This window comes from Cyrtonyx montezumae, unplaced genomic scaffold, assembly GCF_038088225.1.
Source record: "Cyrtonyx montezumae isolate F1298 unplaced genomic scaffold, pur_monq_1.0 scaffold_45, whole genome shotgun sequence".
Taxonomy (NCBI): Eukaryota; Metazoa; Chordata; class Aves; order Galliformes; family Odontophoridae; genus Cyrtonyx; species Cyrtonyx montezumae.
In genome coordinates, this window is record NW_027072051.1 from 1,074,727 (window position 1) to 1,089,038 (window position 14,312).

General features: G+C 67.8%; 2 protein-coding genes across 3 annotated transcripts; one reads left to right on the forward strand and one right to left on the reverse strand.

Moving 5' to 3' along the window:
- Nucleotides 1-212: 212 nt before the first annotated feature.
- On the forward strand, nt 213-6,702 carry CPNE5 (copine 5). Of its 2 annotated transcripts, XM_065747552.1 has the most exons (21): nt 213-292; nt 1,419-1,459; nt 1,532-1,578; nt 1,966-2,069; nt 2,210-2,249; nt 2,325-2,401; nt 2,590-2,649; nt 2,727-2,790; nt 3,026-3,129; nt 3,368-3,472; nt 3,837-3,878; nt 3,954-4,029; nt 4,210-4,263; nt 4,328-4,389; nt 4,550-4,596; nt 4,684-4,865; nt 4,949-5,076; nt 5,149-5,251; nt 5,829-5,886; nt 5,998-6,071; nt 6,404-6,702. In XM_065747552.1, exons 1-21 carry the CDS (start codon nt 213-215, stop codon nt 6,590-6,592), a joined length of 1,737 nt encoding a protein of 578 aa, XP_065603624.1. In that variant the 3' UTR covers nt 6,593-6,702. The 2 variants fall into 2 exon arrangements, with proteins under 2 accessions (XP_065603624.1, XP_065603625.1); XM_065747553.1 differs by lacking the exons at nt 213-292; nt 1,419-1,459; nt 1,532-1,578; ... (1 more) ...; nt 2,210-2,249; nt 2,325-2,401 and having other exon boundaries at nt 2,596-2,649; nt 2,738-2,790.
- A 1,339-nt stretch (nt 6,703-8,041) lies between these two features.
- On the reverse strand, nt 8,042-14,256 carry SORT1 (sortilin 1). Its single transcript, XM_065747551.1, is given in 22 exon segments — nt 8,042-8,070; nt 8,160-8,283; nt 8,399-8,484; nt 8,487-8,507; nt 8,612-8,720; nt 8,811-8,927; nt 9,234-9,423; nt 9,877-10,067; nt 10,484-10,563; nt 10,566-10,669; nt 10,790-10,892; nt 11,006-11,112; nt 11,186-11,341; nt 11,928-12,072; nt 12,157-12,287; nt 12,375-12,424; nt 12,500-12,573; nt 12,708-12,872; nt 12,994-13,096; nt 13,202-13,275; nt 13,369-13,428; nt 14,096-14,256. Coding segments are annotated over 22 exon segments (2,364 nt in total). The 5' UTR covers nt 14,255-14,256; the 3' UTR covers nt 8,042-8,055.
- Nucleotides 14,257-14,312: the final 56 nt, after the last annotated feature.

Here is a 14,312-nt window from a genome sequence, read left to right on the forward strand (position 1 = left end):
GGCGCGGGGGCGGTGCGGGGGCCGTACCGGGGCGGGGTCGCGGGAGGCTCCGGGGGCAGCCCCGGGGCGGCGGCGCTGCGGCAGCGCTGTACCGGGAGCACCGGGACAGCACCGGGAGCACCGGGACAGCACCGGGAGCACCGGGACAGCACCGGGAGCACCGGGACAGCACCGGGAGCGGCGGCGGCGGCCCCGGGCGGGCGGAGCGGGGCATGGCGGGGCTGGGGGGGCTGCGGGCGGGCGGCACCGGCTGCGTCCCGGCCACCAAGGTGGAGCTGACGGTGTCCTGCAGGTAGGAGCGGGGTGCGGGGTGCTGGGAGCACTGGGATGTACTGGGAGAGTGGAGGAGGCTGCGGGTGTGTGGCACTGGGAGCACTGGGATGTACTGGGGAACAGCCGGGGTTGCGTGGTGCTGGTGGGTACTGGGAGGTGCTGGGGAATGGAGGAGGATGAATGTGTGCGGTGCTGGGAGGCACTGGGAGCACTGGGGAGTACTTGGGGTGGGTGGAACTGGGAGCACTGGGGAGCACTTGGAGCATATGGCACTGGGAGCACTGGGAGGTACTGGGGGCACTGGGGAGCACTGGGGGTGTGTGGTACTGGGAGGCTGCGGGATGTGGTTGTTGTGGGATACTGGGATGTTCTGGAAAGAACTGGGCAGCACTGGGTGTAATGCATCGGAGGGGGACCCAGGGGTGGGGGGGGGCAGTGGGAGAACGGAGGTGGCTGCAGCTGTAGGGCGGCTTGGGGTACTGGGCAGAACTGGGGGGGCCATGTGGGGGTGGTGGTTGTGGGTCGCTGGGATGCGCTGGGACACACTGGCAATGAGGGGCACAGGGGTGGATGGTACGGGGGTACCCGGGGCTGTATGGGGCGCCTGGGGCTGCGGGATACTGGGGGGCACTGGGAGGCAGCAGGATGGGGTCTGGGATCTCTGGAGGTGCACAGGAGGGGCCGCCCCTTCTCCCCCGCGTCCCCCACCCTGAGCTGCTCTCCATGCTGCCCCCCCGCACCCCCCCCCGGGCCCTGTGCCCACTGCCACCTGGCACCCATCACCCAGCACTCAGACCCCCCCGCACTGACGCCGTGCTCACTGCAGGGGGGGGCACACCACCCCATCCCTGCCTCAATCCCACCCCCGGGGACCCCCAAAGCCCCTCATGCAAGCTGAGGGCAGGAGTCCCCACCCTTGAGGGGGGGGGATAGGGGTTCCCTGCTGCCCCCCCACACGCACTGTCCCCCCCCCCGGCTGTGCTGCCTGCGGCCGCTCCGACCTATTTTCCTCCCACTCCATCGGGGAGCAGAGAAACTCCCCAAAGCCGCAGCTCTGCTGTGCACCAACGCACACACGTGTGCCCCCCCCAGCTGTGCTCAGCCTTGCACACCCCCCCGTGCCTCAGTTTCCCCTCTCCCCGCAGGCAGCTCCTGGACAAGGACACCTTCTCCAAGTCCGACCCACGTGAGTGGGGCTGGGGGGGGGCAGAGGGTCCGGGGGGGGCCGAGCGCTGAGCGCTGCCACCTCTGCCCCCAGTGTGTGTCCTCTACACCCAGGGACCCGACAGCAAGCAGTGGAGGGAGGTGAGAGCGGGCCCCGTGGTGCGGCCAATAGCGTGTTGGGGTGCCATCCCTCCAGCCAATCAGCACGTTGGGGTACCACCCAGCCCACCAATCAGCACGTTGGGGTACCACCCAGCCCACCAATCAGCACGTTGGGGTGCCGGGCATCCGTCCACCCCGCGTGTTGGGGCTGGGGGCAGGTGTCCAACCAGCACGCCCATCCTCCCCCAGCTCCGCAGCCCCGCTCCCGCCCCCGGCCACGCGCCCTGTAATTAGCCGCTGGTTAATTGAGGGGCTCGGGCTGTAATGAGCGGGCGGATGGGCTGCCCCTGCTGCTGCACAAAGGGGCACCTGGAGCAGCCCCCAGCGGCGGCACTGCCCCCCTTTCCCCCACCCCCCCAACCCCAGTTCGGCCGCACTGAGGTCATCGACAACTCCCTGAACCCCGACTTCGTGCGCAAGTTCGTGTTGGATTATTTCTTCGAGGAGAAGCAGAACCTGCGCTTTGACCTGTGAGCGTGCTCCCATCCCCGCTTCCTAAGCCCACCTCCCACCCCCGTTCCCACCCCCTCTCCTCTCCCATCTCCGTCCCCATTCGTGTCCCATCCCGACCCCACTCTGCCCCACTGCCACGCTCCCATCCGTCCCATAGGTACGATGTGGACTCCAAAAGTCCCGACCTCTCCAAGCACGTGAGTGTGGCACTGCTCCTATGGGGTGGGGGGGAGGGGGGGGTGGGGATGGGGTGGTGACCCCGCTCCCTGCAGGACTTCCTGGGCCAGGCCTTCTGCACGCTGGGTGAAATCGTGGGCTCGGCCGGCAGCCGCCTGGAGAAGCCACTGACGTGAGCAGGGTGGGGGGGTAGGGGGTGTATGGCGTCCCCTGCGGGTGATGGTGACGACGTTGGGTCCTTATCTCACATCCCGGCGGTGTCTGGGATGGAGAGCAGAGCACAGTGCGGACAGCTCTGGGCTGAACCCCCCCACAACCCCGGGCTGCCCTCCCCCCCCACCCCACTGTGTGTCCCCGCAGGATGGGGACGGTCACCGCGCACCCCCGCAGCAGGAAGCCAGCTCCAGCCACCTCCAATGGGTGAGCATCGGGGTGACCCCACAGCGGGGACGCTCGTGTCACTACGTGCCGCCCCCCCCTCACCCCCTGTCCCATAGGGGCATCCCAGGAAAGAAGTGCGGCACCATCATCCTCTTGGCCGAGGAGCTGGGAAACTGCAGGGTGAGCGCTGGGGAGACTGGGGACGGCTTTGGGGCCGCCCCCCCTTCTTCTGGGGTGGGAGGACAAAGGGGAGGAGGGGGTGGGATCCCCGTGGCTGTGCTTGGAGCCTTCCTCCACGTGGCGTGAGGATGACGAGGGTCAGAGCCGCATCCCGGCTGCTCCCCTGGGACCCCAGTGCCCACAGAGGGGGGGGGTCCCATTGGGGGTCCCATTCGCTGCCCCCCTCGTGCCGTAGGATGTGGCCACGCTGCAGTTCTGTGCCAACAAACTGGACAAGAAGGATTTCTTCGGCAAATCCGACCCCTTCATGGTCTTCTATCGCAGCAACGAGGACGGGACGTGAGCACCCCAAAACAGGAGATGATGTGGGGTGTGGGGGGGGGGGAAGACAACCCCACTGCCCCCCTCTGAGGGGAGGCACAGCCCCACAGCGGGCGTGGGATGCCCCATACATGGGGGTGGCATTGAGGGGAGGTCTCCAACCTCTCCAACCCTCCCTCCCCCCCCCCCCCCGGCATGGTACGTGTTGGCCATGGGGTGACATTCATCCCCCTCCCCTTTACCCCACCCCCCCCAGCTTCACCATCTGCCACAAGACGGAGGTGATGAGGAACACGCTGAACCCGGTCTGGCCGTCCTTCGCCATCCCGGTGCGCGCCCTCTGCAACGGGGACTACGACCGGTGAGCGCCGCGGTCCTCCGCGGTCCTCCAGGCGGCGCCGCTCTGTACCCTCTTCGCCCCCGTCTCTATGGTGCCCGCCCGCTCTCCATCTGTGCCGTGGGTCCTCCTCGCTGCCCGCCCGGTTGAGCCCCCGGTGCCGGTTGGTGGCTCGGCGATGCGCTGCCGGCTCGGCCCCGTGTCGGACGTTGCTGTGGCAACGGTGGATAAAAATATCCCACCGAAACCGGCCGAGGAGGAGGAGGAGGAAGGAGGAAGGAGGAAAGCCCCCATGGAGGGATCAGCACAAACTCGTGGGGCAGGATGGGTGCAGGGTTGTGCTTCTGGGTGCCAACCCTGATTGTGTCCCCCCCCCCGTTCCTTGCAGGGCCATCAAGGTGGAGGTGTACGACTGGGACCGTGATGGCAGGTGAGCGGGGGGGGCAGTGGGGGCTGCTTGCCTGCCCCCAGCCCCAGGTGATGGTGACACCCCCCTGCCCCACAGCCACGACTTCATCGGTGAGTTCACCACCAGCTACCGGGAGCTGGCGCGGGGGCAGAGCCAGTTCAACGTCTACGAGGTGAGGAGGGGGCACGGGGATGGATGCCGTACCCCCACTGCCCCCATGGGTGCCACCATCCCCACACTGCACCCTTGGGCCCTACAGCCCCTGGGCACCCTCATTCTGCACCCCCAGGACTCCCCCACGGGTGTCACAGCACCTTTGGGTGCCCCATCCCACGGTGTCCCCCGTCCGCAGGTGGTGAACCCCCGGAAGAAGATGAAGAAGAAGAAGTACCTGAACTCGGGGACGGTGAGGGCCGGGCGGGCGTGGGGGGCAGCGTGGGGCCGCCCTGCTCAGCCGGCCGTGCCCACAGGTGACACTGCTGTCCTTCGCCGTGGAGTCCGACCACACGTTCCTGGACTACATCCGGGGCGGGTGAGCCGTGGTGGTCCCATCCGTGCAGTGGGCGCAGCCCACGGTCCCAGAGGGGCTCTGAGAGCGGGACCCACGTGGAACTGGGAGCTGTGGGGGGGGGGGGACGGGGGGGGGTGCCCTCCATCTCCCCATCCTTGGATGACGTTTCCCCCCCTCCCAGGACCCAAATCAATTTCACGGTGGCCATCGACTTCACCGCATCCAACGGTGAGCGCTGCCCACCCAGGGGGGATGGGCACACCACCCCCCCCCTCCCAAGCTGACCCCCGCCCCCCCCCCCCCCCCCCACTGCAGGTAACCCCTCACAGTCCACCTCTCTGCACTACCTGAGCCCCTACCAGCTCAACGCCTACACCATGGCGCTGAGGGCGGTGGGCGAGATCATCCAGGACTACGACAGCGACAAGATGTTCCCCGCGCTCGGCTTCGGCGCCAAGATCCCCCCGGACGGGCGCGTGTCCCACGAATTCCCACTGGTGAGACCCCTCCCCCCCCCCCTTCTCCCCACTCCATCCCGTCACGCGTGGCCTCGTCACCCCACTGCCGCCGTGCCCCACAGAACGGCGACGCGTCCAACCCGTCGTGCAGCGGCATCGAGGGCATCCTGGAGGCGTACCACCGCAGCCTGCGCAGCGTCCAGCTCTACGGCCCCACCAACTTCGCCCCCGTGGTCAACCACGTGGCACGGTAATGGGGGGGGGGGTCCTGGGAGGAGCGGGGGGAGGGGTTCCCACCCTGCGCTCAGTGCCCGCCCCACAGCTCGGCCGCGGCGGTGCCCGATGGGTCGCAGTACTTCGTGCTGCTCATCATCACCGACGGCGTCATCTCGGACATGGCGCAGACCAAGGAGGCCATCGTCAACGTGAGCGCTGCGCTGGGGGGGGGTCCACCCCCCGTGTGGGGGTGTTGGATCGTGGGGTACCGGAGAACGTGGGGATGCTCCAAATCTTGGGGTGTAGGACCCATCCGGGCACGTGGGCTGCCCCTAAAAGTTGTGATGTAGGACTTAGCGGGGTTGGTTGATTGGGGTGCCCCCAAATGATGGGGGTGCAGCCCCCGGCTGGGTGCACGGGGTGCATGGGGTGAGAGCAGGGGGGCAGCAGGGTTTGGGGTCAGGGGGTGGGGGAAGGATGTGGGGCTGCCGTCCCTGTGTTGGGGTGGTGGGGTGGGATGTGGGGTGCGGGCTGTGCCAGCGGGGGGTGGGGAGGGCAGCACAGCCCCAAAGGGAAACACATCTCCACCCCACAGAGCGATGCACCCACGCACCGCGTCACGGCCCCGAGCACGATGCGCACAGCAGTGCCCACACAGCACAGCCCCCACGCGGCACACGGCACTAAGGGGGGGGGAAGGGGGGGGCACGACGCCCTACGGATCAATGGGAGCACGGGGGCAGCGTCGCCCCATATATTTGCACCATTCCCCCCCCCCCCCCGCAGGCAGCCAAGCTCCCCATGTCCATCATCATCGTGGGGGTCGGCCAGGCAGAGTTTGATGGTGAGCCTGTGCCCCCCCCTCCCCGAGGGGTTCCCTATTTGGGGGGGGTGAACGGAGGGGGGCGGATAGTGCTCACCCCCCCACCTCTCTCCCCCTCACCTCTGCCCCCAGCCATGGTGGAGTTGGATGGGGACGACATCCGCATCTCCTCCCGTGGGAAGGTGGCCGAGCGTGACATCGTGCAGGTACGGGACCCCCCCACACCCCTCCCAGCGGCGCTGCTGGTCCCAGTGTGGGGATAGGGGGATGAGTGGGGGGGGAGGTGCTGGGATTTGGGGTGCAGTGGAGCTGGGGGGGAGTACAGCGGGGTGTGGGGGGGTACTGGGACGAGGAGACACAGAGGGATGTGGGGGAAGGAGGGATTGGGGCCTGGAGGTACGTGGGGTCATCCAGGACACTGGGGGGGGGGGGGGGGCACTGAGATATGGGGACAGAGGGGGGCAGGGGGCTGCTCCAGCCCATGGGGACGCACAGGGCCATACCCAAACTCCCCATCCTCTGCACCCCCCCCCCCCAGTTTGTCCCCTTCCGTGACTACACGGACCGGGGGGGCAGCCAGGTGCTGAGCATGGCACGCCTGGCCAAGGACGTGCTGGCCGAGATCCCCGAGCAGTTCATCTCCTACATGAAGGCACACGGCATCAAACCACAGCCCGCGCCCCCCAGCGCCGACCCCCCCGGACCCCTCCCACCCCCCCTGCCCTGACCCTGCGTCCCCCCCCCCCCCCCTCAGATGACCCCTGGGGACACGTAGGTACCAACCTCTGCCTTGAGGTCACGGGTAAATCTCAGCTGCTCACTGCCAGCTCCCCCCCCCCCCCCAAAATGGGAATTGGGATGTTGGGGGGGGTCGGGGGGGGGGCACTTTCCTACCCCCAGTGTTGTCCCCGTCCCCAGGGCCCCGCATGGCACTCCTCTGTCCCCTGGTTGTGCTGTCCCTTTGTAGTGAGGACCCAGAGGAGGGGTGGGGGGAGGAGGGGTGGGGGGAGGAGGGGATGTTCCTGAGCCCCCCCCCCCAATTATTTTTCTACGTGCATGGATGTGTCGTGTGCTCACGGTGCGCTGCCTTAATCCGGAATAAACGATGGAAGTTTCACTTGCCCCCCCCGCCCCCCCCCCCACACAGAGCCGCTCACACGGGGTCCGTTCCGCCTTTATTATCATTTCTAAGAACCCAAAATATTGCAAATATACAGAAAAATGCGGTACAAAGTTCTCACACATCCGGGTTTATTTACAGAGCTCTACATCCCCCCCCACCCCCCCCCCCCCCAAAACTGAGTGGGGAGGGGGGGGGCAGGGGGCTATGGCTTCTCCCTATGGGGGGGGTCGTGCGCCAGCCCCACTGCGGCGCTGCAGAAGCGCATGCAAGCAGCCCCCCCCCCCCCCCACACACACACCCCCTATGCCATGGGGTGGGGGCACCAAATCCCCCCCCCGATCCCACGGAGGGGCATTTCCAGTGTAAGGAGACTGTGACAGTGCTGGGACTGAAACCTGGCGGGGTGAAAGCAGAGCATGGGGGGGGGGGGGGGGGCAGGAACTGACCACTCCCCCCCCCCCCCCCCCTCAGCCCCTCATTAAAAAAGCTTCAAGCCTGAATTCATTATTGCTACGTTTCCCTCGGCCAAGGGCAGCCCGGGGGGGGCGGGGGGGAGGCAGGGGGGAAGGGGCGGGGGGGAGGGCTGAGGGGTGCCCCCCCCTTCCCAGCAGCATGTATTGCTTTGGAGAACGGAGGGAGCCCCCACCCCCTGCATCCCATGTGCTGCTGCTGCCTGGGGGTCCCCGTGCTGGGCTGGGGGGGGGAGGGGGGCACTCCCTCAGTGCTGCGTGCTGCGTGGGGGGCTGGGGGGGGGGAGCAGGAGGGAATGGAGAGGGGGGGGCAGCCTGGAGGGAAACCAAGGGGAAAAGACCAAAAAAAATTATAAAGACACAAACCACAAAAATACCCAACACCCCCCCCGAAAAAAAAACCAAACGGAAATATTCCCCCTCCCCCCCCCAAAAAAAAAAGAGGAAAAAACAATGAAATAAGAGCCAGCTGCCCCCCCCCCCCCCTTACCCCAGCTGGAAAGAAGCCTTGGGGTGAACTCACACGGAGCCACCGTGTGCCCCCCCCTCAGCACAGCCCCCCCAGCCCTGCCCCCCCAGCACAGCTCAGCACCGTCGTTACTCCAACAGATCCTGGGGGGAGAAGGGAGCGTTACTGCAGGGATCTCAATGGGGCGGGGGGGGGGGGGGTCCTCGTGGTGGGTGTTTGGGGGGGGGCTCACCTCATCCGAGTCATCGTGGTACCCCCCCTTGTAGGGGGGAGAGGTGGGATCCGCTGCCTCGGGCCCCTCGGCCCCGCTGGCCTCAGCGTGCTGCCGCAGCACGGAGTAACGGTGCACCAGGAACCTGGGGGGGGCACGGAGCTGGGGGGACCCCAAAACGCCACGCAGAACCCCCCCAGGCCCAGGGGGGACCCCCCCACCCCAAACCACGGCGACCCTGTGACACCCCGGGGACCCACCTCCCACCGCAGACGTATTTCTTGACGAGCAGCACTCCGACCACAGCACTGATGATCAGCACGGCCACCACAGCCCAACACGATGGGTGGTGGGGCTGGGGGACGCCGCCTGCAGGGACAGCACGCCGTCACCCCATGGCGGGGGGGGGGGGGAGGGTCAGCACAGCCCAAACCCACCCCCCGAAGATTCTGGGGAGGTGGGGGGGCACCCACCAGCTGCCCGGGGCTCAGCAGAGTGCTGGTACACTTCTTCTTCATGTCCGTCTCCTCCCTGCTGGGGCTCTCCCCTCCTGTGCATTTGTCGCCGGGGATCTTGCGGTATCTGGAATGAAGGTGAGGGCGGGGAGGGGGGGAGTTATGAGCCCCCCCCCCCCCCCCGTGACCCCCGGAAGGTTTGGGGTTGGGGCTGTACCCGCTGGTGCGCAGCAGCTCGCGGCGGCCATAGAGGCAGAACTCCAGGTCGTGGCCCTTCAGCTCGGGCTGCTCCACGCACACGGACTGGTTCTCGGGGCGGTAGTACCCGAAATCACTGCGGGGGGAGTGGGATCAGCCCACCCCCACCCCGTGACCCCATGGCGAGTGGGGCTGGCAGCGGGGGTGGCATCAGGGTGAGGTGAACTGGGACAAAGCAGCACTGGGGGGACACTGGGAGGGCACTGGGGTGAGGTGGGAGGATGCCGTGGCACTGGGAGGGCACTGGGGTGAGGTGGGAGGGATGCCGTGGCACTGGGTGAGGTGGGAGGGATGCCGTGGCACTAGGGTGAGGTGGGAGGGATGCCGTGGCACTGGGAGGGCACTGGGGTGAGGTGGGCAGGGTCGTGGTGGCCCCGGGTACCAGAGGAAGTCGTGCAGGGTGCAGGGGCAGACGGAGGGCTGTGCGCTGACGGCGTAGTCGCGGCCGTTGTGGCACACGGAGGATTTGCGCAGGCGCCGGTACTGCTCCCTGTAGCCCAGGATGCAGCCGTCCGTGGGGTCGCGGGGGTCGCTGGAGTGCGCCAACCAGATGGTGTAATCCTCGTCCTCACCTGCGGGCACGGGGTCAGCACCGCCACGGGGTCCCCAGGGTGACCCCCCCCCCCCCCATCGCCATCCCCACCCCTACCCCCTCCATCCATCCCTATTCACCCCTTTATCCATTCCCACTTCCCTCCTCCATCTCTCCCTATCTCCATCCCCATTCTCCCACACACTTCCATCCTTATTTCCCCCATCCCCAATCGCCACCCCCAGCTCCCCCCCATTCCCCCCCTCTACTTCCCTCCTACTTCCTCCCCATTTCCCTCCCCTACTTCCCCATTTCCCCCCTTCCTCCCCATTTCCCCCCCATTCCCCCCCCACTTCCCCCCCCCATATCAATCCCATTCCCCCACACACTTCCATTCCCATCTCCCCCCCTTCCCTCCCCCTCATCCCCACTTCACCCCCTCCCCCCCCCCCCCCACCGCCCCCAGCCCCGCTGGGGGTCCCCCCGCCCTCACAGCTGCGGCTGAGCAGTTGGCTGAAGTCGATGGTGTAGGACACCCACTTCCGGGACAGGAAGGTGCTGCGGAAGCCCCAGATGCTGACGTTCATGGAGCGGGCGCCGGGCTCGGACGCCAGCCCGGTGAAGAAGATGGGCTCCTTGGTGAAGGTGTACCGGTACCAGCACTGCCCCTCATCCGTGGAGAACCTGCCCGGGAAGGGGGAGGGGGAGGGATGGGGTTGGGATGCTCAGGGGATGGGGCTCCCCCCCCCCCCTCCCCCACACCGCCTCCCTGCAAGCCGTACGGGAGGTGTCCGTTCTGCACCCCAACCCCACCCCGAATCCCGAGCACCCTGCAGACCCCCAAACCCGAGAGCCTCCCCCATACTCCTGAACCCACCCCAACCCCCAGAAACCCCTCGCAGCCCCCCCCCAGCCTCCAGCCCCTTCCCCCCCCCCATCCCCATGGCCACCTCCAAGCCCTGGAGCTCCCCAACCCCCCACATCCCCAAACAACCCCCCCAAACTCCCAGCCCCCCTCCCTTCCCACCCCCTCAGGACCTCCAGAACCCCCTCCTGACACTTCCAACCCCCCCCCCGGGCCTTGCAGCCCCCCCACACACTCCAGGACGTTGACGGGCTGCCCGCTGTGCGCGATGGCCACGATGAGGCCCCCCGAGTCCAGGATGGCGTAGTGGTGGGGATGGCGTAGTGGTGGGGGCCCTCCAGCATCCGCGCCCACGTGTACCCCCCATCATCTGAGATGTACACGTCGGGGCTCATCACCGAGATGGCCCCCCCGACACTCCCTGGGGGGGGGGGGGGAACCAAACAACAACAACACAACAATGAGGGCGGTGCTGAGGGCGGGGGATGGGGGATGTGCCCCCCCCCCCCACCCCGGTTTTGTGCCCCCCCCCCCCGGGTACCGTGGGCGATGACGATGCCGACGGCGTTGGGTTCGGACAGCGGCACCATGGGCACGTTGAGCTTCTGAGAGATGCTGTAGGACGCGTGGATGTGGAGGCTGCACTGCAAGAGCAAGCAGCCAGCGTGTCACCGAGGGGGGGCCCAACCCACCCCCATAACCCCAGGACAGCCCCTGCACCCCGGGGGGGGGCACAGAGCGTGGGTCCCAGGGCCACCTCGTCCCTGCTGCGCGCCGTCGAGTCGCACGTGGCATTCTTGGGCTTCCGCAGTGGCACCCACTCCCCGCCTCGATCGAAGGTGATGACGGATTGGATGGAGTTATCTGGGGGGGGCACAGCGGGGCTGGCAGCGTGTCCACCCCCAGACCCCCCCCCCCCCCAGAGCCGGGCTGCCACCTTCAGACAGCACGCTGGTGATGTAGATGCCGCGCAGAGAGGTGACGTTGGTGAAGTCGGTCTCGCCGCCCGTGGTGGTGTAGAGGTGACGCTCCAGGGACTTGGAGTACACCACACCGCGGTCATCTGAGGTGTAGATGGTGCCGTAGCCGGTGTCTGGGGGGGGGGGAGGTGGTGATGGGGTGGGGGGACCCTGGGTACCCAACAGCTCTGCGCAGGGAGAGGAGGAGCCCCAGGGCTGACGCGCGGCCGCGCTTCACGCCTGGAATGCGCTTTCCCGCAGCTACCGCCCGTTAATTAGTTTCCTTGTGAAGGAATTAATGAGAAAAAGTCCTTCCTCAAAGGCACAGCCCTGCCCGGGCTCAGGGCCCCATGCTGCACAGCAGAGCAGCTTTCATGGCACAGTGCTGCAGTGTGACAGCACCGTCCCCACGCCTTCCCTGTCCCATCCTCAACCCACCCCATCCCCACGTTCATCTTCTCCTTATGCCATCCCCATCCTCACCCTCACACCACCCCATTTCTCATCCCATCCCATCCCCACCCTCACACTTTCTGAACCCCATCTCCACCCCATCCTCATCCCATCCCCATGTTCAACTTAGCTCATCCTACCCTCATCCCCATCCCATCCCACCCCCGTCCCACTTCCATCCCCATCCCATCCTCACCCCATCCCACCCTCCCTCCACCTCCATCCTCCCCCCTTCCACACCCCACGCCCACTCCTGGCCCCGCTCACCCCCCGGCTCGTCCACGTGCATGAACACCAGGTCATCGTTGGCTGCCAGGATGGAGTAGAACTGCTCGTGGCCGACGGATGGCAGCTGTGCCATGCTCCAGCTCTCACCTTGGTCCAGCGAGACGTGGATGCGCCGCGTGAAGCCCTGCGGGACCCACGGCTCAGCCCGGTCTGCCACGGGGACACGGGGAGGGGACACGGGGAGGGGACACGGGGAGGGGACAGCCACCTTCTCTGTCATGACGGAGGCGAAGAGGAAGCGGCCGCCGAGCCCGAAGGAGTAGATCTTGGTGCCGATGACCTTGAAGGTTTTGCCAAAGTCGGAGGTTTTCTTCAGCTCCAGGAAGCCCAGGTCAGCTTCTTGGGGACAAGGGGCAGCGGGTTAACGGGGCGCCCCACACTCCGGGGGGGGAGGGGGTGGGGGGGCAGCGGTGGGGCAGCACTCACTGCAGGAGCCGTTCAGGTACGTGGTGAAGAAGATGGTGTCGTTCGCTCCCCTGCAAGAGAGCAGTGATGGAGGCGACGTGGGAGCAGCATCCCCAGCACAGCACCGGCACCGGGAGCACGCTCACCACTTGGCCAAGCACACGGCTCTGTGGATCTGCTCCCAGTGCTCCCCGAAGTCCTTGGACACCCAGAGGCCGTTCTGCAAAGGAGAAGTGCCACCCATCACCAGCACGGCCCCAGCCCACCCCATCCTGAGCCCACCCCACCCCATCCTGAGCCCAGCCCACCCCATCCTGAGCCCAGCCCACCCCATCCCGGCCCCGGTGGCCGTACGTCGGTGCTGAGTGCCAGCAGGCGGTCGGTGTCCCGCGGGTGGTAGGAGATCTGTGCCAGGGGGTGGAAGGGCAGCTCCGTCTGCACGAAGTTCTTGGCGAAGTCGGACGAGCGGAAGATGCGTCCGCCGCGGCTGCCACCGGAAACATCGCCCGTCAGGATCACCTGGGGACGGGGACACCGTGCCACCATCAGTGGCACTGACCCACAGCGCCTGGGGTCAGGGCAGGGGTCAGGGCAGGGGTTAACACAGTTTGGGTTGTGGGTTCGGGTGCGGGGCTCCCACCTTCCCCGAATTGTCGGGGCTGATGGCCATGCCGAACTCGGTGCGGATGAAGGTGTTGTTGATGAGGTTGGTGATGTCCTTGAAGGTCTTCCCGTAGTCCTCGCTGTAAGGGGACAGCACGTGGCACAGCTGCCGGGACCACCGGGACCCCCTGGGGCTGATGCTGCCTGCCGGGCCCCCCTCCTCAGCACTGCTGGGGGGGCGGTACCTGCGGTAGAGCTTGGACTGCCCGGAGATGACGATCACCCAGGGCACCTGGAACGTGGTCAGCACGAGGATGACCTGAGGGAGCAGCACACAGCTCAGCACCGGCACCGGGGGGGTCCCAATCCCACAGCCCCTCAGTGGGGCAGCAGCACCCCCAGCCCTTCTTACCCCCGTGCTATCGCCCACCCAGGACAGGGACACGGAGCCGCTGAGGTCATCGAAGACGCACTGAAGGGACAGAAGGGAGGAACGTCCCTCAGAACGCGTAGGGACAGAGAGCCCCCGAGTGGGACACGGGCGTCCCCAACCCCACGGGTGGGTTGGGAGGGGGACACGCGGCGTGGGGATGTGGGAGATCGGGGGATGTGCAGATGCGGGGCCGGGAGGGGTGGGCGTGGGGAGCAGCCGCGGGTGGCAGTGGGAGGAAATGAGGCCACGGCCGCTGCGCTGTCCCCACTGCTGGAGAGGGAACAGAGGGCCGCACCGCCGCGGGTGCCACGCGGTCCCGGATCGTCCCGGCAGCGCCCACCGCCGCCTGTCCCCGGCTGCCAATTAGCGGCAATTAACGACCGGCCGGGCCGGCAGAGCGGGCGCACCCTGCGGGGAGCGGTGGCGGAGGACGCGGTGCGGTGGAAGTGGGGGGGATGGGGATGGGGGGGGAGGGGGGCGGTGAGGTTGGGGGCACCCAGCGCTGCGGGACAGCTGCGCGTCCGCGCGTCCGTCCGCCCCTCCGCGGGTGCACGACGGAGCTGTCGGTCCGTCCGTCCGCTGTCACCCCGAGGGAGGAAGGTGGGGGGAGGGATGGGGGGGCCCTCCTCCCACTGCCGTCGCGGGGGGTGGCGGTGCGGGGGTCCGCCCGTCCCGGTGCTCGGTGCCCGCCCCGCCCGCCGCTCACCTGGTGCGTGTTGTTGCCCAGCGCGGCCGTGACGCCGCGCAGCCCCCCGCAGCCCTCCCCTCCCGCTTCCTGCCCTCCGCCGGCGGAATCCCGCAGCCCCGCGGCCAACGCCACCACCGCCATCGCCGCCGTCAGCCGCGCCGCCCCGCGCGGGCCCATGGCGACTCCGGCCGCCGCCGCCGCCCCGCGCCCGCACCGGCCTCGCCCCGCCTCCTCG

Coding starts and splice junctions, on each gene's coding strand:
- CPNE5 (XM_065747552.1), top strand. CDS start 213: ATGGCGGGGCTGGGGGGGCTGCGGGCGGGCGGCACCGGCTGCGTCCCG. Junction 1,579..1,965: donor ACAGCAAGCAGTGGAGGGAG/GTGAGAGCGGGC, acceptor CCCCAACCCCAG/TTCGGCCGCACTGAGGTCAT. Junction 2,791..3,025: donor AGGAGCTGGGAAACTGCAGG/GTGAGCGCTGGG, acceptor CTCGTGCCGTAG/GATGTGGCCACGCTGCAGTT.